This window comes from Chelmon rostratus, chromosome 15, assembly GCF_017976325.1.
Source record: "Chelmon rostratus isolate fCheRos1 chromosome 15, fCheRos1.pri, whole genome shotgun sequence".
NCBI lineage: Eukaryota > Metazoa > Chordata > Actinopteri > Chaetodontiformes > Chaetodontidae > Chelmon > Chelmon rostratus.
In genome coordinates, this window is record NC_055672.1 from 21,979,621 (window position 1) to 22,007,395 (window position 27,775).

At 43.1% G+C, this 27,775-nt stretch overlaps 1 protein-coding gene across 2 annotated transcripts in view; it reads left to right on the forward strand.

Moving 5' to 3' along the window:
* bcl11ba (BAF chromatin remodeling complex subunit BCL11B a) overlaps window positions 1-26,157 on the forward strand; it is a 45,311-nt gene extending 19,154 nt beyond the window's left edge. For both annotated transcript variants that reach the window (XM_041954106.1, XM_041954107.1), the window contains exon 3: window positions 24,077-26,157. In XM_041954106.1, the coding sequence (XP_041810040.1) occupies window positions 24,077-26,079 (2,003 nt within the window). In that variant the 3' untranslated portion in view covers window positions 26,080-26,157. The remainder of the gene's footprint in view (window positions 1-24,076) is intronic.
* Window positions 26,158-27,775: the final 1,618 nt, after the last annotated feature.

The following is a 27,775-nucleotide window of genomic DNA, read 5'->3' on the forward strand; positions in this document are numbered from 1 at the left end:
GCTTTCCAGTTATTTAAAGCTTTTCCCTCAAGGACTAGCTCATTTGAATTCCCCACAGGGACGATCAGGTTTAACAAACCTCCTGTTAAACCCAGTTAGAGAGTTCCTTCATGGTCCCTCCAGAGTTCAGGCATTTATTCGTGGAATTGTTTTGGCCTTTTTCTTGTGAAATCGGCGCACGGCTTTGAATGTATGTCATGTGTGTTTTTCTTAGATGCGCGAAAAATCAAGGGAAATTGAGAGCTCTGGTGAAAAGGAGAGAAAATGTGTGTTTATCTTGGCGGTCTCTGATTCATTTGAAAGCATTAACAGAATTACAGCCAGAAGCTATTAGCAGCATGGAGAGTGTGAGCTGCCAGGCAACGCAAAGGCATTTCTAATAGGATAATAATAATAAATAGAAATAAAGTTTATTTGTACGGTGCTTTTCAGACAGAGTTGCAAAGTGTTTAACAAAATGAAAACATGATTAAGACATGACACGCAAATAAACAACAATACAGATAGTAATAAAACAGAAAAGACATATTGGCAATCAGACGGTGGATGAGATACGTTTTGAGACGTGATTTAAAAGACTTCACTGATTCTGCAAGCCTCAGATCCTCGGGCTCAGCCTGTTCCAGAGCTGAGGGCCGTTCACTGCAGAAGCCCGCTCACCTGTGGTCTTGAGTCGGGACTCAGGAGCAGCCAACAGAGCCCTGGCCCAGGATCTGACACTGTGCCCTGGAATACGATGAGTTATAATAATCTAACCGACACTAAATAAAGGCACGGATGACCTCCACCAGATCAGGCTGAGAGAAAACCTGATCTTTGTGATGCTTCTTAATTGATACGAACATGACTGAACAATATTTCTCATTTGTTTTTCAAAGGAAAGGTCACTGTCAAATATCACACCTGCGTCTCTGGCTGCAGGTTTGATATTTGATGAAGAGTCCAAGAGGTTTGTGTGAAATAGAGATGGACTTTGGGAGGCAGAGAGAATTATTTCTGATGGACAAGAATCAGAGGCAGCCACGAATAAAAGCTTTGAAGTGATAATAGTGAAGATTCCTCAGTTTTCAGTGGTGAGAGCTCATGAGAGGCATCTGCTCTGTTCTGCATGTCCCACTGATCACCTGTCAATCAGACTGGAGTCTCCTCCCTGTAGGCTCTGCAGGTGGCACTTGTTTTTCACCCATTCAGCCGTGCTACCTCTCACTGGTCATGCTAACCAACAAGCTCTCTCGCCTCTGTTCACTTACTAAAATGTAAAATATTGCACTCTGTGCTTCCTGGTAAAATATATGCAAAAATTGTTCAAAAAAATATTAGGTTTTGAACACTCATTCCTCTGTTTAATTTGGAAGTATAGAGAGCCAAAGCCTGCTGTCATCTATGGGCTAGCCGCTGTATTCTTATATATATTCCTGAGAATATAAGTTCCCATTAATATTAACCAGTGTGACAGCATGACATACATCATCAAAGCTGTTTGGTTCTCATGCTGTCATGATATCCACCCACCCTCACTTCTTATGTCATCTTTATAAACCACTGTCTAAAAATAAAGAACACAATTATTAAAATGATGATATTACGGTTTCTTTTTAATTTGCCACTTTTCGAAACAAATGAAGCAAATGTCGGCGTGACTTAGTGAAACAGACGTTCATTTGCTATTGTTTTCATTGCAGTTTCACTTTGCTCTCTGTAGGGGGCTCGGCACTGTCGCCTCCACTGTAGAATCACTGTAAAAGGACTGCATGTACCAAAGCGCCTCTCTAGTCTCACTAGTCTCACCACTCAAAGCACTTTACAAGACAGCGTTCACCCAGTCACACACACACAAGGTGCCACCTGCTCATTACAAGAAATAACCACTGGCATGCACACACACTCACACACCTAAACCATTTGCACATTAAGACTTGACCGATGTTGACTTAATGACGTTTCATTTTTAACAGTACGGGATAAATCTACAGACCCTCTATTAAAAGTAAAAATTGGTTTGTTAAATGAGAAAAAGAAAAGACCAGGAAAGCAAATGTAAAAACATTTTTTTGGTAAATTAGTCAAATGGAACTGAGCAAAAATGTCATGCGTTCACGTGAGAGTATCAACAGTATTCACTTCAAGTGTCATCAAAGCTATAATGATCACTTTGAGGGAAATGTGATCTGTGAATAAAATGTAGGTTCCTCTGTGAATTGTCTCTCTGTCTATGGGAGAGGCTCTCACATAGTGTGTTGGCTTTTGTGACTCCGAGCGATCAGATCAGGCGATAAAGCACCGGGTCTAGTTTGTTTCCAATTGTGTCCTTGAGCGAGGAGCTGTTGTCAGGCAGGTAGTATGTGAAAGTGAATAGAGAGAGGAGAAAGGCTGAAGGAGGCTGATTGGGAAGCTTTGTGAAGGTGACAATAGCTGGATGCAAAGCTACACTCTCTGCATTCATCTGGACTCACTACTGATGATATTTCAGGACGCAGGCCCTCCAGGAAAGGCTGCACCCCGAACTCGTTCTGAATGCCATTGTATGGTAGAGTGTGTGTGTGTTTGCAGAGAAACTGCCTGCTGCTTCCAGTATGCTGTGTGTGTGTGTGTGTGTGCGTGCGTGCGTGTGTGTGTGTGTGTGTGTGTGTGTGTGTGTGTGTGTGTGTGTGTGTGTGTGTGTGTGTACATATACTTGTACAGCTGAGAAAATTTGAGGTTTAGATCTTGTGAGTGAGGATATTTTAGGAAAGTGAGGACATTTTGGCTGGTCCTCACTTTCAGCCAGACCTTCAGAGGGCTGTTTGAGGCTTAAGACTTGGTGTTAAGGGTTAGGTTAAAATTATGTTTAGGTTAGGGTTAGGCTCAGGATTTGGGTTAGGCATTTAGTTGTGATGGTTGAGGTTTGGGTAATGGGCTATGGAATGCATTAAGTCAATGAGTGTCCTCACTAGGATAGCAGTACAAATCTGTGTGTGTGTGTGTGTGTGTGTGTCACACATTTCTTTTTGTGTCAATTTGAAACATGTGCATGTCTGTGTTTACTCTGCAATTTTTCTCTAAGCAAATTTGTTTCTCGGGCAATGTGTGTGTGTGTGTGTGTGTGTGTGTGCGCGCGCATGTGTTTATATTGCAATCTGTGAATGTGAACTGTCTGTAAAAATGTAGGGTTTTAACATGGAAGAAGTGGGGTCATCTGTGAAGACTTCTTCAGCCGCAGATCCAGCCTTGTGTTTGCAGATCCAGGCAGTATTTTAAACCAGACAGACCTCAGACTAACTCCGTCTGAGCTCATATGATCCGTTCTTACAGTAACCCGACACATTTACCCAGTCAACCTCAAATTGGCCTTATGGAACACCCTCCTAGGTTTGGAAGGTGGGTGTCACATCCTGACATATCTTGAAAATATCCCATCCACAGTCAAAGTACAGCTCACAACACAAGTCAACCTGTATTAAAGTTTTTTTTTAATTTTAATTAAGATGTAACCTTAATGAAACTTTGCATTTTTGTTGTTGCAACAGTGAAGGTGATTAAAAAGCATTGAGGTCACTTTAGTTACAGATTTTGTATTTAATTTATTACAGGATAAGATAAGATAAGGCTTTGTTCACATGAGTAATTTAGCTACTTCAGTGCTTTGATTAGTATTCAGATTAAATACAAGGACAATGATGAAGACATTGCTTTGTTTTAAGGGGTCCCAAGCCAGAAAGGTTGGAAACCACCTACAGTAAATCGAGGAATAATAATTAAAATTTAAATATAGATAAAGCAAGTGGATTAACTATACACGATGTACAGAAGACTGTGGACATGCAATTCAAAAAATGAATTGTCAGTTTCAGTTCCTGGTGTTCCCCCAAGAAAGTGTGAGCAGGAAGTTCCACACAGAATGCAATAAATAAAAAAAAAAGACAGGGTGGTTTGCCTGAGTTACAGCATGTCCAGTGTCCAATGAAAATATGACGTCGCAGCAAAGATTTAGCACCAAAAATGACCAAAATGAACATAAATCTAGATTTGCATTTGTATTGAAGCAAAGGCAAACTTTGCTACACACTGCATCCTGCATGAGTGAGGCTGCCACGAGTTACTGTGTTCCACATAAAGACATCAAACTCGCTGTGTCTTGACTCCATGCTCAGTAGAACTGTGGTATCTTGCTGCCACAGCGGGGGGAATAAACTTGACAGTCATCTGGCCTGGGATTGGCCATAAAAAATATTTGGCACGCTGGTCATCGCCCGCTCTCTCTCTAGAAGCTCTTTGGTCTTCTTCTGCCTTTTTTTTTTTTATTGCCTGAAAATATCTTCTGCCATCCAGCCTAACACCCTGCCATTGCAGACTTCTCTGAATTAACTCCTGAATTTTGCTCGGACTGAGACCAAGTCACAGGGATTTTCTTTGGCTTTCGTTCTCCCCGCTGAGTCTCAGGGACGGCGCTGTGCTTTGTCTTGTCTCCTCCTGCCAGAACAGCTTGCTCTTTCTGACCAGCTTTGAGGATCTGAATCCACTGCCGCTGCTTGTGTCGTCTATCAACCTGTCACTGGTGGCTTTCGCTACAACTCTGCATACAAGATTTGATTTTGTAAAGTCGGAGATGGCAGCATGGGGTGGGGGGGGTGGGCTTGTAGATGCTGCACAACACACATAAATAGGCTATACATATGGTTAGCCTTTCTAGCTAAGCTGACACGTTGATGTTTCAAAATCTCTTTGGACAAAACGGAGAGAGATGTAGCTCTCGACTAAAAATAACTTGACAATATTGTCAGGACACAATAGCAGGCAGCGGCAGCTCCAGCCTGGCCGCATGGACAGGATGGGATTACCACAGTATTTCGCTGCGTTGGGGGCATTTGTGACTGCCCCTCTGCTCTACAATGGGCTGTTGGCGTTTAGCACCGGCCAAATCACCACTTAACAAAAGCTAATTTCTCACTTGGTTAAACTGGGAAGGATTAGGGGCCCTGTGTCGGCGCAATCCATGTTTGGTGAAGAGTGAGGGATGGAGGGATGTTAGGAAAGGATTTAAACCTCAATTACAAGGGACTGAGAGCTTTTGTGTGTCCGTGGTGAAGGTGGGACGCTGAGGTTTAGTGACTTCGCTGAGAATGTTTGCTGCCTTGTCGTGCACGTGTGTGGGTGTGTGTGTATGTATGTGCATGCAGCCAAGGGTGGCATAGCCTGACAAATACATGTTGATCCCCTTGTTTAGGAGGGTTTAAGTCTCCCCAGTTTCACATACTAACGCTACTTGGGCTGTACCCGAGGAGGGATGACTCACAATCAAAGCTTATGAAACAACAGCAATTTACACCTTCCTGTTTGTGCCATCAGATGGTTTTGTATTACATTGTCTGGACGCTGTAGCTCCCATCCCATAAAATCCCTTAAAAAACCCTTGAGGACCTTTTATTAACCTTAAAGCCTCATAGGCCCCAGTACCACCCTATAAATTAAAAACCCCTTAGACTACTGTAGCCTTTGAAAAACCCTCAAATGTATCAGGTGTTTGTATGCTTCAAAGGTCCTCGCTCTGTGTCATCTAACAACGGTTAAAACCCCTCCACCATCACCTTTCCAACACTCCAATTAGACATTTCGGCAATTTTTTAACACAAGCGCACCCACATCACATAGCAGCTGGCCTCCCTTATTTCATTCTTCACATAACTTCTTTTTTGTAACATCACAATGAATGCAACCCCATGAGCACCTTTTGGAAGAGACTGAAAATGTGGGCTGTTATGTCTAATTGAATGATTATTGTGTCTCAGCCATGTCAGTGACAGCAGGTTTTATTTTTTCCCCTCTCCTCAGAGGTTATTCAGGACAGCTGTAAACACTTTTGCACTTCGACGTGCTCAGAAGACGCTAAGTGCTCGTCAGCCATACCCCTTAGCATCCTTCTCCAGACCCTTTAGCAACCTTAAAACAAAGTCTCAGCATACAATAGAAGCCTTCGCTGTCCCTTGAAATCCTGTAGCATCCCACAGCCCTGCTTAAAGCCTTTTACCACCTCTTAAAACCATTTAGCACCACCCCTTCCACCACTGCAGCCAGACCAACTTTTACTGGCGTTTCCCTTCACCCAATATTTAGCAGATGTTGCTGTCTTCAGAGCTCATATTCATCTATTTATTTGGTGTGAGGGACATTCTTGGTGGTGGTGCAGTAAAACCAGAGCAGCGGCCTCTCTCCGCCTTTCACCCAGAACCAGATTTTTAGCTGCTTTCAGCATCTCTCATCTCCTGGAGACTTTTGAAGGAAGAAGAACGGGATAAGAAGGGGGTTAGATTTCCCCCCTGAACACCAAACCCTTTCGTTTGTATCAAAGCTTTGCCTCACCCCTGCTGACACCCCTGAATTATTCACTTAGAGGAAAAGATAAACAAAGCTTGCGAGCTACAGTTGTTCTATTGATTTCTCTGGGCAACATCACAGATAACAAAAAGAGGGCTGGAGGAGAGGAGCTGGGCTGCTGCTGTCTTTTTTTTTTTTTCCATCTGTAAATAAATCAATAACATAAGTAGTTTTTCTCCTGAGAAAGCAACCCATGTCCTGTTTCCCAGGAAAGAAAATAATGCATTTAAATTATGGCTACTTTATTATTTAGGAGTGAGAGTTAGAGTTTGAGCATGTTTCTATGCATTGGGGGCCTTGCCATATGGGAATGGTCTTTTCTACCTGTTGGTTAGGCTAAAATTGCCCATCGCTGGGGTAATTAGCCATCGGGAGCGAGGTTGGGGGTTGGCCAAGTAAACAATGCTGGCTGAGGGCCAACAACTGGCAGTACAACCCTTCTGATTAGAAACAGGCAGATCCGTCCTCTTCTTTTTTTCTCTCCTTGATGTACTGGGAAAGATGGACCAAACGTTTAAAAATAAAAGCTGCTCGTAAACTGTTCGCTTCATGTGTTGCATTACTGAAAACAAACTGAGTATTGTGTTACGGTGAGTGTTACGTCTTCATACGCTCTTCCACATCCCTGACCACGACGCCTGTGTGTGTCTGCACGCGTATTTTGCACGTGCATGGCACACAGCTAAATTTTTGGCCCATTTAGCGACACTCCTGGCCAACCGCAGGATCCCTTAACTGCCCCTTTGGCACCACTTGAAGGCTTGCAGATAAAAAGCATACCTGGGAGGACATTGCAGGTTGGCGGGCACAGTGTTTTCTCTCTCCCTGTCTAAGGCTGCTTAATCACCAGAGGGTTTCTCCATTGTTGTTGCTCCCCCTGCCCCACAGCACATTATTATGTCATCAAGATGCTGAGGTAAACTGCAATGCTATACGACCACCCATGCAGGCATTCAACAACAGCCGCAGGATATGAAAGGTTTTCTTCATCTGCTAAAGTTGTGATTGGTCAGCGGATAAAGTGCGACCAGCCTCCGGCAGGCTTTGGCCCTCGGCGGGCCCCGCGTCATGGCTGCCTGCACAGCATCGCCATCTGCCTGGCTGCGGTGAGGAGTCTTGCTAGGAAGGGAAATCAGATCAGTGCATCCAGAGAAGCTTGATGTGAGCTTGACAACAGCAACCAGACAAAGCACTCACACACACACACAGAGAGTCAGAGGAGCAGAGCTGATCCTGCAGCAGATGCCTTGACCTAAATGGTCAGCGCTTGAGTCTAATGAGCAGCGGAGCAGGCTGGGATCTTAGCACTGACCAACGCCGGCACTAGCCACACTACTCTGTGTGCGTGTGTGTGTGTGTGTGTGTTTGTGACATAAACGAGACAGAAAGAAAGAGGGAGGCAGATCTAGCATGTTGGAATCATATTTAGACCACCTACTGTACTGCAAGGGCTTTAAAGTGCTTTGATTGACTTTCCCTCTGCCTCCATCACACACACATGTAAACACACATCTCAAAGAAATTTCTAATAAATAGTCCAAGACACTAAGGAGGCTCAGGAGCTCAAGGTCCTTTTGTACATTTTGTTTGTATTCCTGAGGAACATTTTCAGCAAAATAGACTGATTGTGGATTTCAAGTGATTTCACTTTACACATAGTTTTGATCAGATTATAACAGTTGTGAGTTGTTGCGTTGTTTTTTTGTGCCTGTTGTGCAGAATGTGCAGAACTTGCAACCAAAACTGGGTCTAGGTTTTTTGGATTGAAAAACTGGCAAGTTCTTGAGTTCCCAAAAAAGCTCTTGCAGTGAGAAATGCCTGTGAGAGGTGAGCCCACAGACCAGTCAGGCACAATGTCTTCGTAGCCAAATGATTCTGCTGTTAATGTGTGTCTAAGAGATGAGTCGAAAGAATTCTTCTCCGCTCTCACTCATCATCTGTCTTTCCTCACTCTCCGTTCACGTCTTGTTGTGTTTGGCTGCTGTTTGACCGCTGAGCTATGACTACGGAGCCGGATCGTGCTCTCTCCTTCCAGCCATCTCATATGACAAAGAGGTTTTTTCCAGTTCCTCTTTGTCCAACACTTTACTCCTCCTTTTCTTTTGTATCCTTCACGTTTTCGCTCCTTATGCTGCCTTCTTTGTCAGGCTGGCAGAGGAAAGTGTCACAGCATGTTGTGGGATGTTGCAGTGTGTTATAGGAATTTACCAGCATGTCAGAGGTCGTGGCTGCACATTGTAGCGTGCTGCAGGATGTTGCTGCATGTCGCTGTGTGTTACACATGCAGGATGTAGCATGTGTTTCAGTGTTACCCTGCTGTATATCCTGGTATCTGTTTCTGTAATCTTCCTCAGTGTTTGGTGTGTTGAATATATAAGACATTGATTTACAGACTGACTGATTTTCTACTGCTTTACTTCCTGGTTTATATCACAACGGAGCTGTTGTTTGAAACAGAAATAAAACCAGTGCATTTCTCCTTTAAGAGATGGGACAGCCGTGCTAGACTTTACTTCAGACTGTGTGCGTGTGTGTGTGTGCGCGCATGTAGGTGAATGTGTATTACTCCTGTTGTGGGAACATGAATGTGTTTACACAGTCACAATGTGGGGACTTGTCTTCCTTATGCGGACTGAACGCAAGTCCCCGCAACATAAATCATTAGATTTTAGGGTGAAGACTTGGGTTAAGGTTAAGGTAAGGGTTCGGGCTAGGCCAGTGGCAGTTATGGTTATGGTTAGGGAAAGTCTCCAGGGAATGAAAGTGAATCTATGTAATGTCCCCAAAGTGATGGAAACACGACTCTGTGTGTGTGTGTGTGTGATGGTATGAGGCTCAGCAAATGAAAACAGATTGGAGTGGTTATGGGAGCAGGCCTGCTTCCAGTTAGAGTGGAGACAGAAGGAGTACGGAGGAGCTTCTTTCCATTACTTTCCTCTCCCCTCTGCTCTCTAGCAAAAAAAAAAGTTCACGCTTTGATGTTTAGTCCAGAATATTCCATCCACCAATCATGACCGAGAATTAACAGCAGCAGCAGCTAAATAAATTGGAAAGGAATTAATATAAATATATAAATTCTAACAGTAGGCTATAAAAATAGGTCAGTTTAGTAATTGAGGTTATTGTGATAGATGCATGTACCTGCTCCAAAACACTGAAGCCAACGAGCTACTACAGTTTAGCAGTCAAGCATTAATGGTAACAAGCTGCTGTTAAGAGCTGTTAACTCCCACAACATAATGTCTGATTCTCTACAAGTCGGATTTGTTGACAGCGGGACGGGTAATTGGCTGAGCTGTCTGTCTGTCTGACTGACTGTAAAAGTGTGGAAGACACACTGTCTTTGGCAAAGGTCCTTCTCCTGCACTGTACTCAGAGGTACGGTCTGAATATGGTATTTAATGTTGGGTTTTGGTGAAGAGCCTAGCTGGAGGCAGTTTTAGCAAATGGCAAACATAAATGGAGGAGAAAGGAAGGATCTCTATTCAGTGATCGTAACTGTGATATAGAGCAGTAACACTACTGTAACAGTAACAGTAACACTACACTACTACTACAGTCCTGAGGAATGATCACTCAGGTCATCGCCTCAATATTTTATTCTGGGTTTTTACACTCTGCAAAGATGATCAAGGTTGTTGTCATTAAGTGTGACTGACAAAAATAAGCAAGTAATAATTTAAAATAAAGTATTTATCATCTATATTTCTCTATAATGTTTGGAAAGAAAGCATAAATAGGCAAACTTCTGATAGATGATGTGAAGATAACATGATAGCCCAGAGTATGATCCAAAACCCCTGAACAGCTAACAAATGGACCCAGAGGTGAGATTGTTTTCTCAACTAAAGGAATTTCTAAGCTTTCTCCATCAGAAAGCACATTCAAAGCCTTTATGCAAAGTAATGAAATTAGCTAAATATATAGCTGAACAGTTAAATAAATACATCAAATGTTAAAATAGTTACAATATTTTACAGACTTCTTTTGGTGGCTAATCAGTCATTTCATTCAGGTTGTCTGGAATCCGAGTATGTCTAAAATCATGGTTATGGCCTTAACACAAGCCAACATTCACCCATATTCATACGCTGGTGGCAGAGGCTACCATGCAAGATGCCAAACGCTCATCAAGAGCGATAACCATTCACACACAGCCACACACTGATGGCACAGCATCAGGAGCAATTTGGGCTTCAGTATCTTGTCCAAGAACACTTGGGCATGAAGGCTGCAGGGACTGGGGATCGAACCACTGCCCTTCTGATTAGTAGATGCCACTCTGCCTCCTGAACCACAGTCTAGTTTGTGCCATCAGGCCCAGCATCAACATCATACTCAGCAGAATAATTACCGACACTGTTTCTGGGGAAGCAGCAACATTGCTAAAAAGTCATACAGGCAAGAAACACAATGATTAGACAGCTTTTTAATAAACCTTAAGGTTTCCTGTCTCTGAGTTGAGACATTATTACCTATATAATGAGGGCACTTTGCAGATAAATTGGTTTAGATAATCTGGATATTGTTTACAACCTGCCTGATTATCTTCTTGCCACATCAGAATCTTATAGCGTTGACTTCCCAGCGTTATCAAGACTGATAAGGTGTTGTAGTAAACTGGAATTTCCCTTGTTATTATGAAAGTAGAGTGATGCAACAGTGCAGTGTAATAGATTATCTGATGTAAAAAAGCGTTACAGTTAAAGCAGCTTTAGGTGGACTCCCCCTGCACTGTGTCCCGCCTGCAGGTATATGTTCCTACAGTGGCTCTGCTGCCTTTCCAGAGCTCTCCCTTTCATCCAGGCCTTATAAGGGCCTCCAACACAGACCTGTTCCCTCGTCCCTCTCTCCATCCCTCCATCCATGCCCTCCTCTAACCTCCATCTGGTCTGGATCTGCTCTAGTCCTCGACCTGCCCCCCTCCACCCCCACTGCTTCCCCGCTCCTACTTCTCGCTGCCATTTCTGTATAAACAACTGGAGTATGACCATAACACTGAGACCACAGGCTGCACTCCTTCATTTTCAGCCCCTCTCCCCTCGCTGCTACACCTTTTTTTTTTCCACCTCAGCAAACCGTTTCTTTGTACTTTTGTCTCCACAGGTGAAGTTAGTCAACTCAAATATGTCGTCTTTTATCCTGTCATTTTATAGGGAGGAAGATATTTAAATAGCCGCTAAAGGTTACATTTACAAGAAAAGATCAAAGCTTCGCTCTGAAAGTTGAAGAGGTGAAGCTGATCAGAGGGTGCAATGTTGAATTCATAAATGTGGGATTACACTCAACTCTGTCTGGTTCACTAATGGAGAGAGAGGTGCGGGACCAGCAGAGAGAGAGAGAGAGAGAGAGAGAGAGAGAGAGAGAGAGAGAGAGAGAGAGAGAGAGAGAGAGAGAGAGAGAGAGAGAGAGAGAGAGAGAGAGAGAGAGAGAGAGAGAGAGAGAGATCTTTTCTTCTTAACACTGGTGTCAGGCAGCGCTGTAATATGTCTTATTCAGACAGGACAGCCACTGCTACATCATCGTCTGGGATAGAGCTCTGGCATGTGTGTGTATATGTGTATATATGTGTGGTGTGTTCCAGGAGACTCCCACTTGGCAGTGTGCAATTTGGACCAGCTTTGTATAAGGGGAGGGAAGTAGGGAGAGGATTTGGATGGGACAGGTGACAGGGAGACTTAGAGGAGAGAGAGAGAGAGAGAGAGGGACACAGAGAGAGGGATCCAAAAATGTGTTGGAACGCTGTCCCGGTCAAATCAGCATCATGGCAGAGTTTCTCTATTGTGGCTGCAGAGACCAAGCCAACTCTTCACCTGACAAGATGTCAAAATGACTAAACCTCAGAAGACAAAAACACTTTGAGTCTCCACAGAGGAGCCGTGCTTCAGGACACGGAACGCTGAAGACCTGCCTCAGCGTGCCCATTGAGAGATTGATCATCTTATACATTCTGCTATTGGAATAAATCACAATCAGGCAGCTTATTTCTTTTTCCATATGCTATATTTATTCCACCAAATGTTTTCATTTATGCTGCCTTCTGTGCGATTAGTTCTGGTTTCCTTAAATAAGTCATGTGACTTCCCACTATTGCCTGTCATTAGACAATTAAAAATGATTTGTATACTGTATTTAGCACCTGCAAGGGTTAAGGTTACATACATTACATAACACAAAACATATTTTTGTTAGAATACAGCCTGTCTAAACCACTTCAGACTGTTCCCTGTTTTGTTTTCTTTCCTATTTTTTTTGAAACATAAAGAAATACACTCATGCTCATCAAATGAGCAGAGGACCAGTGGACAAACCGTGAGCCCAGTGTTCACAGTGTCACATCATATTGGCTGATTATGCATCTCATGGTTTATGATCAGTGCCAATATTCAGTGCCAATGGAGGACATAGTGTCCCTTTTATGATGGCACACGAACATTGAGGACCAAATATAATCATGAACATCTCATCCCAAAACTGTGTGCCCTGCTGAAAGAGCCCCCACTGTTCTGGGAAGCCTTTCTTCTAGATGGAAGCTGGCTGCAGGGGTTTCTCCCATACAGCCAGAAGAGCACGAGTTAGGTCCAACACTGACGTTGGCTGATAAGAACACGCTGATAAGAACTCATGACATGAACCCTGCTCTCTGAATGTCTGCATGAAAGTCAGAAGCGCTAGTTGCTAATCCTCTACCCCGAAGTCCATCTGCAGCATGAAAAACACTGCTTCCTGCATTGGCACTTAACACCGGCAACATGCATACATTTTGAGGTGTGGAATAATCCAAAATGAATAGAATTCCGGGGGATACCAGGCCTTCCACAAACAGTTGCCACAGTTAAAAACAAAGCTACGATATCAGCTGTAGCTTTCAGATTTCCCTTCATTAGTATTAAATGGTCTCACCTGAATCATGAAAAAGAGCTCCAGACAAAGATGCACCCACAGAGAGCCAATGACCCCTTAATTTCTTCATTAAATTAGCATCAGCCTCCGCTTGCGAAGTATTGTAGCCTCTGACCTTTGTTGGAATAAACTCATTAGAGCTGTAAGACTCCATACTTATTTGAATAGATTAAAGTATTGCTCATTTTGATTGAAGCTACAAACAAAGGCCTATTTAACTGTAATATTGCCCCACTATACCTGAGCTTCACTGCCTCATCATCCACACACAGAAACACAGTGCTTCCACCAAGCAGTCCAGTTCATTTCAGTTCATTACATATTTGAATGGTTAATTTTGCTTTTCCATTGTCGCAAGTTGCGGATGGTACCAATACCATTTTTTCAGTACCCCTCTGTTGTGGTGCCGAGCACACTGATCTAGTACTTAGAGGTGGAACTACAAACACTGCAGTCCGTCGATTAATGCAACCAGAGTCGTCTCGTCGTCTGCACTCTGATGTCGGATTTCCCAACCCTCCATTTTTTTTTTTACCCGGCAGCCTTTTGTCTTGCTGCCTGCAGCCTTTTCTCAAACAAAGCTTGTCTCCTTGTTGTACATACCAAGAAAAAAAGAACACAAAACATCTCCTTCATTGCATTCTTGTTGTTGTGAGAGTAGCGCAGCTCAGTTCTTAGAGTGTGTGGTGGCACGAGCGAGAGAGAGCGAGCGGTGGAAAAGTGACGGTGAGTGCAAGCAGAGCGGAGGAAAAGAGTAGCAGGAAGTTGTCGGCCTGGCAGGAAATGTATGGTATAGCTTACAGTACGGTGTTTCATAAATGCTGCAGCTCCTCAAGACTTGTTTCCCAAATGCTGGAAAAATGAAGGGGAGTTAGAGTACTGTCAGGTTCAGGGTGTAGGTGCATGTAGGTATGGCTGAGATGTGGTTTCAGGGGTACTTACTGACGGTGTTTGGTGGAAACATGACCAGGTGCATCCTACGTTTTGTGTGTGCGCGTCCAGGATTAGGGGACCACTGGAACCGGGGGGTGTGTTTGGGCGAGGACGATGCCCCTACAGAGCCCCTTCCTGCCACCATACCCTTCATTTACACACATACACGTGCACATACACTCCCCAGGTGCAGTGGTGCGGGCCAGTGTGGGGGATTAGCTGGTATGCTCTGGCACTCTCTTCTGGTAATCCCTCTAATTTGTTAACAGGGCACACTCTCACACACACCCATACACACACGCACACACACACACACACACACACACACACACACACACACACACACACTGTGCCAGCTTGTCTTGGATTGCACCTCCACTCCTAATTTTAACTACAGCACTAAGGACTACTTGTTTTTTGTCATGTCTTTTAAGAGATGGAGTTCCTCTTCTTCCTCTTTCCCCTCTTCTTCCTCTTCCTGCTGCTCCTCCACTTCCCTAATGAGCTAAATGCATTCTAATTTGGCTATGATCAGCTAAGCCTTCCTTTAAAATTCATAACATAAGAATGCCAAAACCCCTTCCCCTCCCTTTCTAGCTCCCTCCCCTTCTTGTCTTGCCATGACAGGGCTTGTACACACACACATGCGCGCACACTTCGCACAATGATAATCCTTTGTTGGCTGGATAACATGCAGAGACGATGGGGTAATGCTAAAGTTCAACACACGCTGGGATGAAAGAAGGTTGCGTAGACTCTGGAAATGCAAGAGTAAAGGACTGAGAGTTACAGAGAGAAGGAAAATAAAAATAAACACAGCTCATGCTGATTCTTTAGATGGTTAACGTTTTTATCTGGGTTAGTCCTATTGAGATCAACTGGCTCTGCAGGATACCGACACTCACTTTCTTTCCACCCGACTGTCAAGTCAGTTTCGCAAAAACTTTTGTGATGTTGCTAAAATTAAAATGTGAGTTAAGCGGATGTTGACGGGCTGCACCAAAAGAAACTAATTCCTTGGAAAAAATGTCCCAGAATCTTTAGCAGGGATCGTAACCATGACAAACCTCTTAACTGGCACCTCGGCTGCTTTTCGGGGTTGAAGTAGGCCCGGTGTTGTGCTTATTGATAGCTTTTCTTTTGGTTGGAGAAACAACAACTGGTCAGTGCTGTGAAGGTCAGACTGGGCATGTCATCTCCCTGCTGAAAGATGGTGACTGAAAAGTGGACACAAAATCTCTCGAGCTGGTTGTAAGTTGACTTACAGAAGGAACGACTTGTTCGAGCGTTTCAAGCATTAACCGCTGCAAGAGGCATCGCAACTGTGAAAATTACTAACATGAGCATGATGTCAGACTGAATTCTGACGTGAAAACAAAACAGCAATAAAGAGCAGAAGTCCTGACATCACCTCCAGGCTGCAGGGTTTATTTTCTTCCCCTTTCTGAAGAAATTAAGCATGTTCCGAATTAAAATCTACTGCGTCACATGAAATTGGACTTTGAGCCCTTTGTGTAATGAAGTCAAACAATAATTCACATCTTAGCATACAAAAAATCTGGCAAGGGAGTGATCAAAATATGTCACCGTAACTGTTGGTTTCTCTGTTATCCGTAACATCCACCCACACTCTCTCTAATGTCATCTTTCCACCATGTCTTAACGTGGTTACATCACAAATTATGTTGTAGGACTGGAATTTTAGTCAGTTGCATTCAGTCATAAGTGTAAATGTGTTGCTAAATTGAGTTGTCTTACCTCTTGAACATAAAGATCTGGGTCCGTTTTTGCTGTGTATTCAGTGTGAATACCAGGGAGTTTTGTATTTAAAAATGCCACTTTTCATTTTCCCAGATTCCTTATTTTCCAAAAAGACTCCTACTTTAAATGAGCATAGCATTTTTCAGAATTAAGTATAGAATTTTCCATTCAGCTTTTCACTTGTGACGCATCATAATTCATAAAATGTGTGGCATGTAGGTCGACAGTAACAGCCCGTACAGCAGCAAGTTTGGGGTTTGCCTCTTGGTCTTTAGCCAACAGCGTCTGTGGCGAGCTGAGCTCAGAGATGACTCAGTCTCCCCAGAAGGAGGTTTCAGTCTGGCCGGCCGGAGCTTTGGGAGCTGTGAAGTAGCAGCAGTGAATCACAGACTCAGACACAGCAGATAAAGCCTATACTGACTCCGCTGTCAGAGGAAAAGTGTGAGATTTTCATTTCCTTACAGTTAGGGCGATTTAATTAAAGCTGCTGCTGTGTGGTCCTGTAGTGATTTTAGTTGCGAGCTATTAAAGCCTATTTAAAAAGCCTGTTGGATGACGTTAAAACCCTGCGCTCAAACCACTTCATTCAAAACGAATAGACTACTTAAAGAATACTGGGAACTCGGCGCCAAATGAGCCCTGCTTTTTGAAATTATCTCATTAGGACACGCACGGAATAAACACTTCTTAGCTGTCCACAAGCAAAAAAGAAAAACATTTCTTCAGTTCTTACCGTAGCATGGTAGCATACGTACAGCGTATACACACAAAAGAGTGTGTACTGCCTCTGCAGATATGGAAACACACACACACACACACAAACACACACTGATTTGCAATTTGTAATTGTTGCTGTGCCATGTTAGTGGTAAACAAGACGTCAGCCATGCAAGGTGAGAAATCGTGTGTCGTGCGTGTGTGTTTATCTGGGTGGGGGTGGAGGATCATACGCATGTTAATGACACCGCTGGCTTAATTATGCAGAAAAAAAGTAGAGAAACTTTTTACAAGCACTATGAAAGGCCAAGAGGGGAACACACACACACACATGCTGTACCCTTGGTTCATGTCAGCTTGTATGTAAATGCCTCAGTGCTGACATTGCCCCCCTTACATCAAACCTGCTCTGCTGCTGCACTTCCTGTATGCAAACCGGCTCAGGTCTTTAATCCACTTTTGATTGGACGGGATGGAGGGAACAAGGGGCTACTGTACAGTCCGGTCTTTGTAAGCCTCCTTGATTGAGAGATCAAGGTGGAGGGACACAGGAGGAGGACAGTACTACACTAACTAGAGGGATGGATTGACACGCAGACGGGACAGTCAGATGAATCAGGATGAAAACTGTGATCATTCTATTTGAACCACCTTACTGCAAGAAAAAAAAGACTTAAGTCTTCAGGTTTCCAGTCAGACTGGACACCTGGACACCCCTCTGTGTGTCAGACAAGCAATGCCTGCTCACGACCCCTTTTCAGCAGTTCATACTCCTCTTTCCTCCTCGCATGGTTTTATCTGAATCATTTTGACAGTCCTTTAGGAGGTTGAACAAGAAAAAGTAAGGATTTTAGAAAAGTTAGAGAAAGATAAACATCATTTTGTTCAACAGAAATATGCTTTTTATTCTTCTCTTCTATCTTGTTAATCATCTTGAGACCCCCTCAGATTTATCTTGCAACACTTACACAGGAATGCTGAGAATAGAGACTTACAATAGAACCCATTCATCAAAACCAGCCATGGTATTTGTTAAGAAGCTGTTAATAGTTACTTAACTTGTGTTTTGTTGTCAAGGGTGGTTGTGCACCATATGGCTGGGTGATACTTCAGTGTTATCATTTATTGGCTTTTAGTAAAATCCTATCATGATTGTGATACGGTCTTATTTTGTTGCTGCTGAACACATTTCTCTTGTCTGAATTGAAGATTTCCAGCCGGTTAAATTACAAACATGATTGTTTTGTTTTCCACATGAAGAGTTTAGTCTCATGAAGGTCGGTTTAAACTGCTATGGGTGAAACTCAAGGTTCACGCTTTTTTCTGAGCTTCTTGGTGCTTACAGCTGTCCATCTTTATCATGCGATATGGACGAAAGCCCAGGAAAAAGCAAGCAAGCAAGTAAATGAACCTTGACTTAAGTATATGTGGACCCCGACACTTAAGTTCTGTCCAGGCTTGTAACTGTGCTTACCTTTGGTAATGTTCAGTGAATGAGAAAAGTCTTGTCAGTTGAATCTATGTAGAGATTTTAAGTTTCACTGGTTTACACATCACTATAAATACGTTCCATGTGATGAAATTCAGTTGATAGTTTGCCCGTATGATTAAAAGTCAATAAACCTTAAGGTAAATTGTCGCAGGAAGGGCGTCAATTTAAGAAGAAACTGCATATTAAACGTAAAAGTTCAACTGTGCTCTGGCTTTTCGCAGTCCACTCTCTCAGTGTTTGCCTCCTCAGTTGCCATCCACAGCCAGAAATGTGTGCAGATGTATGCCACGGTGTGACGCAATAACCTGACGGCGCTCCTCCGGCACTCTCTACATTAATTGCACATTTTGCTGCGATCTGCGCTTCCTCTGTAACTGCACAGATCCGACTCTCTCTCCCTCCCTCTCCATGTCTCTCTCTTCCTCCCTCCCTCATCTGTAATAGCTGTGATTTAATTTAGCTATTTAACCTGTAATTCCAGCAATATTTATTGAGGAGCGAGGGGGAGAAAATTGGGCCATTAGCTGCCCCAGATGAATACACTGAGATGAAAATGAACGCCGCTAACTGCCAGTTGACCTTCGCACCGATTCCTAGCCGTTCCCTCTCTTCCCTTTTTTATTAGCCGCAGCCGCAGTAATTATGGCAAATTGAATCATAGTGAAAACTAGAATCAGTCAGTAATGAGAGTTTTATACTGTGTGAAACTGAAGCAGGAAGGTGGAGTGCAGAGGAAAGAATACCTAGGAGCAGAAGCAAGTGCTAATGAAGAATGGAGGGACAGAGGGAAGGACAGAGGCATGGAAGCAAGTGTATTTGTCACAGCGTACAGTTTCTCCTCCATATGGCTGCTGCTGGAGGACACACACACACACACACACACACAAATCACACACAGTAGTATTTATAATATCACTCTTACACACTCTCACTACACGTTATCACATTTTCTTCTCAGCAATGACACAACTTCTGTCAAAATGTTTGTGTGTGTGTGTGTGTGTGTGTGTGTGTGTGTGTGTGTGTGTGTGTCCATAAAATTATCAACCCCTTTTAGGAAATGTGAAAAAAAAATACAACTTTTATTGTACATGGCAGCACACATTTTCCTTTTCTCTCCAACTAGTCCAAACAGTTTGTGCTGTCAGTGCGTGTGTGTGTGTGTGTGTGTGTGTGAGAGTGTGTATGTGAATGCAAGCCAAACAAAACACAGGCAGAGGGCCAGACCACACTTCAGCTGATAGAGAGAGAAAGGCTTTAAGCACTGGAGACAGAGAGAGAGAGCTATATGTAGAATAATGGCTTTGGATGGAGTCTCCTGCTGACACACTGTTCAGTCACTTCATTTGCATGTCAGCATGTTGGACTTTTGAAGTATTTTCCTTCTTTTCCTGATGATGCCCGCTCGATTTACGTGACACTGCTTCCACGGCTGAAAACCCAAACCCATGTGAGCGTGTGTGTGTGTGGGTGGGTTCATTTCAAATAAATGCTTTGAAGCAAATTGTATTATGGATTTGTGTCATTTACATCAGTTTTAAACCTGTAAAAATGACCATACATTCTTGTATTCTCAATATTCCCAAAGTGTGTTCTGTTTGACAAAGAAAAACTTAACGGATGGTAATAGATTGAAATAAATTGGGTAGAGGGATGTTTGGTGCAAATGCTTTGTCACCACTTATCACTGAAGTCACCGGCTAAACCCTGGACTGAATATTAGATTTAGATAAGATTAGATTCTATTAGATAGAGATTAGATATTAGATTCTATACTTACCCAAAAATGTCTTATTGTGTTTTAAAGCTATTATATGATATAGCAGTGTGTTTCATTAGCATTGCTCTTCTTCTCTGCTTTCTCTGCTGTCTTCCTATTTGTCTCTAAAGCCTGAAAGAAGCCTGAATTTTTTTTTCTGTCTAGATTATTCATTATTAATTATTATTATCTAACCATTCATAGCTACACATTTTATTCTACATATTTGCTACATCAGAATTCCTTGAATGTAATGTCTTACTGGCATGGTGTACTGGGGCTTTTCAGTGAAATACCCCACTCATTTGTGTATTCATTAAACCTGTGCTTCATATGCTATGACGCCAAAACACTGCTGTGAAAAAGGTGTGCGCAGTCCCATGCAAGAGAGAATATCATGCTAATAAATAAGAAGCAAATCAGCTTCATATGTGATGCAGTTGACCGACAGCACTGAGTGAAGAGGGGATTTTGACGATTCAGAGCAGGTTTCAACAAGCCACAAAACAACTTCACGTGCTAGCAGGTGTGAATGGGCCCTCTGTGTTCACTGCTTAGAAAGGTAGCATTAACTTGACAGACAGACTTAGACTTTGGCAAGACAGCTAACATAAATCCAACGATGTCCATAATGCAACATATGCTAAGGCAGGGACAATAGGTGTTACATGGCAATATTAAATTCAATTTAGCAATTTGTTTCCACTCATTAGAACTACGACATCTCTGTAGGGGAAAGCACTGAGTATCTGAGCTGTAATATTTCTACAGAGAGAAAGCTGGATGTCAGGAACAGAGAGTGAACTCATATAACCTTGTGCCATTGTTGAGAGCCCCTACCAGTCACACACACACACACACACACACACACTTACAGTAAATATGCATATAGTAGGTCATAATTCAAACTCTGTGTATGTATATATGTGTGTGTCTGTGTGTGCATGTAAAACAGAAACACACACACACACACACACACAGAGAGAGAGAGAGAGAGAGAGAGAGAGAGAGAGAATGGAAGAAACAATTTATGCAGATGCCGAGGAGGGAGTGTGTTTTCTCATTCAGCCTCACACAGGCACACACAACATTCCATAAAACATGGGTCTCTGCATTCTACCAAATCAAGTGATGAGCAGCTCCCTCTCTCTCTCTCTCTCTCTGTTTTTTCATATGGAAATAGGAAATAATGGGGTGATTAAATAGAGTCGTATATTAAAGTACAGCTGACATTAGAATTAGCATAATGTGCTCTCGCCTCGGGCTACATACTTTATTTGCCATCTGCGTTAGACTCCCTCCCCCTGGGACGGCGCGCGCGCACACACACACACACAGAAAAACCCAAGACCCACTCCGGCCAGAGAGAAATGGTGTTTCCGTTCAGACACACACTATCTTCCTCTCACATTCACACACACACAAACACAGAAACAGACACACACCCCTCTGCTCTTAATTGTTGGGCAGAAATGAGCATCAGCTGCCCTCGCGATGACTTCCGTCGGCAGACGAGAAGTTCGGTTGAAAGACAGAAAATTAAGGGAGGATCTCTCTCTCTCTTTTTTACTCATGATCAACGGGTCGAGCGAACAGAGAGAGAGAGAGCGTGAGGCGGAGCAAAGTGGGAGGTGGAGTTGATGTATCTTTCTTGGTTTTTGTCTTCTTGTTCTTGAGAAGCTGCAGTCAAACAGCTTGTGTGTGTTAGAGAGAGCAGAGAGAAGTCAAGACCAATTAATTGGTGCAGTTGGGGACAAAAGCTGTGTCATCAATTAGAAAACAGCAGATTTTGGGTCAGTGGTAAAGGTTAGGGTAAGAGTACGGTTAGGCAAGTAATGGTTATGGTTAGCTAGTGTGAGTCTCCAGGAAATGAATGTAGGTCTATGTAATTTCCCCAACAGTGACCAAAGTAAGTGTGTGTGTGTGTGTGGGTGTGTGTGTGAGAAAGTGCTGTCCACTATAATTAAGTCAAAAGGCTTTACAGGACTGTGGAGGTGAACAGCTGTTCCGCGTCTCCTCAACACACACACACACACACACACACACACACACACACACACACTCACACATACGAGACATGCTACCATGAGAGGAGGTTAGGCGTTTTAGATTTATGTCAAATACAGAAAATTAAATGATTGAATTGTTGACTGTTGAATTATTAAATTAACATTTCATTTTTTTCTGCAGATTTGAAAAACAAATTATGAAATATTACTTATATGCCATATTTCTCACAGATAAATTCTTGGGCTGTATGTATTTCAACTGAATTATTTTTGTAGTTAACATCATTGTAGGGTGTTTCAGACAGGTGAGATTTAACATATTTTTAATAAATCTACAATTTATTGATTTTGTTATTTATTTTTATTTTTGACATTATGCCTGCATTAAATCAAAGTTCATTTTTTCAGTGTTTGCATTTCTAAACAGGAACGTAAGGCAAGAAAGGTGGATTAGATGTGTGTTTCAATGAAATTAAAGTGAATTTGAGCCCCGTATGTACATCATGATATAAACACAACATGATATGAAATACAGCTCCACAGCTTGTTTGTATTTTCTGTATTTATGTGTGTGTGTGTGTGTGTGTGTGTGTGTGTGTGTGTTTGTGTGAGGAGCTGCCAGCCAGAAATAGCTACGCATGCACACATATACACACACAAATAAGTGAAATAATTACAGCAGCATATGTTTCTATGTATGTGTCTGAAATTAGTGTACAAGGTCAAGGCAAGAGGTTTCAGGAAATACATGCACGACTGAGAACAAGAACAGTATTACCATTATCTCTCTCTCTCTCTTTCTCTCTGTGTGTGTGTGTGTGTGTGTATAATCCCCATTGGAGCAGCATGTTTTGTTTCCTTTAGTCGTGGATCTGGCTTGGTTGTGCCGTGGTGGTAGCAGGTTGATTTTGAATTGCAGGAACCAGTGTGCATGTGCATGGTTATTAAATAAAAGCACCCTGGACTCTGGAGTTACCTTCTTTCTCTGTGATTGCACCTCGTTTCTTACAGTTGATGGACACATTTGTCACCCTTACCTCTATAGGAGTTGATGTTTAGTGTGTGTGATCACAGAGTCAACGTTTGAGGTCCTACATTGCTGCCTAGGAAATGGTTTGACAGGTGTCTGATTTTCAAGGGGTTATAAAGGGATTATTTTGTTTCTAGCCAACATTATGGAGTATTGAAGCCTGTGATTTCTTTAGTAGGACCAGCTCATAACACAGACACAACTGCTTTATTTGATGCTAATGAGTTTAAAAATATCATATATGCAATCAACAGCTTTGCTCTCCCTCTTTTTGCCTTTTGTAACTCCATGCTATCTGTGTCTGTTTGAGGCCATTTTTCTTAATACACTCATTTATTTTTCTTGGTCTCGCCTGAATTTTTTTTTTTTTAATTTACTCCCCAGAGGAGCTGAGACCTTTATTTGCTGTTTTGTGATTAGTCTTCCTTAAATAAGTCTTGAAGTTGTACGTCCTCTATCTTCACTAATATAAGTTTGGCATCTCTAACATTACAGACTCACTGTTTGGAGGGCTTCCCAGAAATTTTAAAATAATCTACTCTGCACGCACATGCAAGCATGCACATGTACAGACATTTAATATTTTGCCTACTGTACATGTGAGTCCAGATGCAGACACACACACAGCGTCATACAGTGTAATAATTCAGTTTGCAGTAGAGAGAAAGATTCATTCTGCACCAAGTCAGAGATTAAGCTACACTTAAAACATGGATCCAGTGTGGGCAAATCCAATGTAACTGTGAAAATGCACTTGTCAAAAATCTGATAAGGATGCAGCATACCTGTGACAACATGATGAGCCGAGGCCTTTCCAGCTACTAGGAATATTAAGCAGAGAATCAAGCAAACACACTTATTGCATCTCGCTGCCTTTCAGTCGAGAAAAGTTTATACACTGCAAACAAGCTATTGCAAATGACAGTTTGATTCATGAATGAAGTAGCTTTTACTTTGATCTAATATGGTCTTAAAAAGGAATCAAACTTTTGTTTTCTACATGAAAAATGCTTGTCATTTCAGATATGCTTGTCCATCTCTGGGCGAAGTTCTTAGAGTGTGGTATGAATGAGTTGGTTCTCAGCTGAAATGTTTAATGTATTTTTCCCTGTGTCTTGCAGGTGGCAGGGATGAGCCTTCCAGCTATATATGTACCACATGTAAGCAGCCCTTCCCCAGTGCCTGGTTCCTGCTGCAGCATGCCCAGAACACCCACGGCATTCGCATATACCTGGAGTCAAACCCCTCCAGCACAGCCCTCACTCCACGCATCACCATGCCTCCACCCATGGGCAACGACTCCATCCCACAGTCCCCACTCACCAACTTTCTTGGGGACAACAACCCCTTCCACCTCCTGAGGATGACGGGCCCTCTGCTCCGGGAACCTCCCCCAGGCTTCATGGAGAACCGCCTCCCCAACACGCCTCCATTCATCAGCCCACCTCCCCGCCACCACCTGGACGCCCATCGGCTGGAACGCCTTAGCGCAGAGGAAATGGGCCTCATCTCCCAGCACCCTAGTGCCTTTGAGAGGGTGATGCGGCTAACACCCATGGCCATGGAGTCCCAGTCCATGGACTTCTCCAGGCGGTTACGTGAGTTGGCGGGGAACACCAACAACACCACACCACCGTTGTCACCCAGCAGGGCCAACCCTATGCACCGACTACTAAACCCCAACCCCTTTCAGCCTGGGCCAAAATCACCCTTTCTGAGCACCCCTCCCTTACCGCCAATGCCCCCAAACAGCACCACCCCTCCCCAGACACAGAACAAGATCAAGTCCTGTGAGTTCTGCGGTAAGACCTTCAAGTTCCAGAGCAACTTGGTGGTGCATCGGCGCAGCCATACTGGAGAAAAACCATACAAGTGCCAGCTGTGTGACCATGCCTGCTCTCAGGCAAGTAAGCTGAAGCGCCACATGAAGACCCACATGCACAAGGCTGGATCCCTGACCGGACGATCAGATGATGGGCTGTCCACCACAAGCTCCCCAGAGCCAGGCACCAGTGATGTCACAGGTGAGGGCATGAAGAATCGTGATGGTGACTTCCAGGGGGAAGGCAATGAGGAGGAAGAAGAAGAGGAGGAAGAAGAAGAACTTGAGAATGAGAGTCGACCAGAATCCAATTTCAGCATGGAGTCTGAGTTCTACCGGAACAGGGAGAATGGCTCCAAACCGCCTTCAGAGGAGAAGTCATCATTTGCCCTTGAGAAGATGGTGGAAGGTGGGGGGCTCAATTCTATACAACAGTACAATAATTTGATAGTTGACAATCGGAAAAGGATGCCATTCTCCAAGAGGTGCTCAGATGGTCAGCGGGACACAGGGGATGAGGATTCAGTGGCTGGGGAGATGGACCACCACCAGCAGGAAGAGAGGACAACCATTAATGGCCGGAACTGTGGCTCCGGTGACTCTTTCTCAGGCCTGTTTCCCCGTAAGCCCACCCCCATCACCAGCCCCAGCCTGTCCAACTCCTCAAATAAGAGGATCAAGATTGAGAAGGACTTGGACATTCCCCCAGCACCCCACATCCCCTCAGAGAACGTCTACTCCCAGTGGTTGGTGGGCTATGCTGCCTCACGCCATTTCATCAAAGACCCTTTCCTAGGCTTCACTGACTCCAGACAATCGCCCTTCGCCACCTCCTCTGAGCACTCGTCTGAGAATGGCAGCCTGCGGTTCTCAACGCCTCCGGGTGACCTGCTGGATGGCGGGCTGTCGGGCCGCAGTGGCACTGCCAGTGGAGGCAGCACACCTCATCTGGGTGGAGGCGCCGGTCCTGGCCGACCCAGCTCCAAGGACAGTAGGAGGTGCGACACCTGCGAATACTGCGGAAAGGTGTTCAAGAACTGTAGCAACCTGACGGTGCACCGGCGCAGCCACACTGGCGAGAGGCCCTACAAGTGTGAGCTGTGCAACTATGCCTGCGCTCAGAGCTCCAAGCTCACGCGCCACATGAAGACCCATGGCCAGCTTGGTAAGGAGGTCTACCGCTGTGACATTTGCCAAATGCCCTTCAGCGTGTACAGCACTCTAGAGAAACATATGAAAAAGTGGCATGGAGAACATTTGATGACCAATGAGGTCAAAATTGAACAAGCAGAGAGAACCTAAACCAGGTTCTCTGTTTCCATACTCTGCACCACACTCTGACTTAAAAAAAAATAAACAAAATGGGGTAGCTGGATACTCTTTTTCTGAAATATTAATTTTGGGTTAATTTTGTGTTTTTAAAAAACTGCCAACTGAGAAAAAAGTGAAAACAGAGATCTTAACACCAATAGAAGCTGTCTAAACAGCCTCATTTGGGGTTCCTTTTTAAACAATCAGTCAGTTGAGTTATAACATATGTGGAGCCTTTAACTGTGCAATAATTTCTATATTTATTGGATTTTGTATTTTGGCATGTGCAGGTACATTTTTATTTAGGCATTTTTTAAAAAAATATTGTTTTACTTTAATTTTGCGTTACTCTGTTTTTTAAAAACCCACATGATATCCTGAGAGTTTTTTAGAAAGACAGAAGTCCATTTTAAGTAATCTTCTTTGGCCGCTGCTTGTAGGAAATTGTACATTAAGATAAAGGTGTGATTTCTTGAAGAGAAGCTGAATTCAATCTTCAATTTGAAAGTGGCGTTAACTGAGAATGCTAGAATTATTTTGTGTGATGACGATACGCGGACAACAATCTTTTGGCATTGTAGCATGAACTGACTCTGAAACATGTCAATGTAATTGGATATGTAGCACTGAGTGTCATATTTGACAGTAAATCTAAATTCACAGAGGATCCCAAGGTTTATAAACCCTGTCTCCTCCTGAGAACCTCATTACCAGCCAGAAGAAACAGATTGTAGATAAGGCAGCTGCTGACTGGTACATAGTACCAAGCCCCAACAACGCTATGACAACCATCCCTCATTTCTTTCTTCTGCTTTCCCCCGCTTACTACCATCTTACCTACATTCATACATCCATGTACTCTATTTTCCATTAAGCCATACGATGTAGACTATATTATTTATTAGGAGTAAACTGAGCATGAAGCCGTGCACGACGAGTAGAGCTAGATAGAAAAATAAGACAAAAGAGTGAGGACAGGGACATCTCAGGGTGAGCTATACTACTTTTTTTTAATTTGCCCATTCATTCCTGTGTTTCCAGAAGCCTTTCCATTTTGTCATATGTTTTACAGTTGTGTCCTTGCTGCCCTCTGTCCCCCATACAAGGTTAATGTCCAAGCCTAATCCTCAAGTTATAATACACATTTATATTTGAAGTCAGTGCAATTAATTGACTAATACAGTGCAAACATTAATTAGTTTAGAGAGGGTTAAATGCATGTGCATACATGCCAAATGTTAATACTTTAACTCAATCTCTGCAGAAAATGTTCAGATTTTATGCTTAAAATTTCTAAAAATCAACATCCCTATGCATTATTTGTGCTAATGTATCTGACAATTTGCTAAAAAGTAGCACAGTACATTTTGACTTTTATTGTCATAGTATCATGATTATATGATTAATGAAGTCACCCCTCCAGGAATACTTTAACGTTTCACAGTTAGTTGTGGGACAGTTTCATCTAGAAGAGGAAAAATATATCAGTGCGTGCTGAAATAGTGAGACTAATAGTCTCTAAGACATGCCCATGCCCCTTTGTTTCTGAAGAATATCATAACCCAAGGTTTTGGTAAGGCCCCATCCACCTTCATAACTGTAACATAATTTTTATTTTTAAATCAGATTTGATTTGATTGCAGTCGGTTTACAAATTCAGAGCTCTTAACAACAGACCCGCACTTTA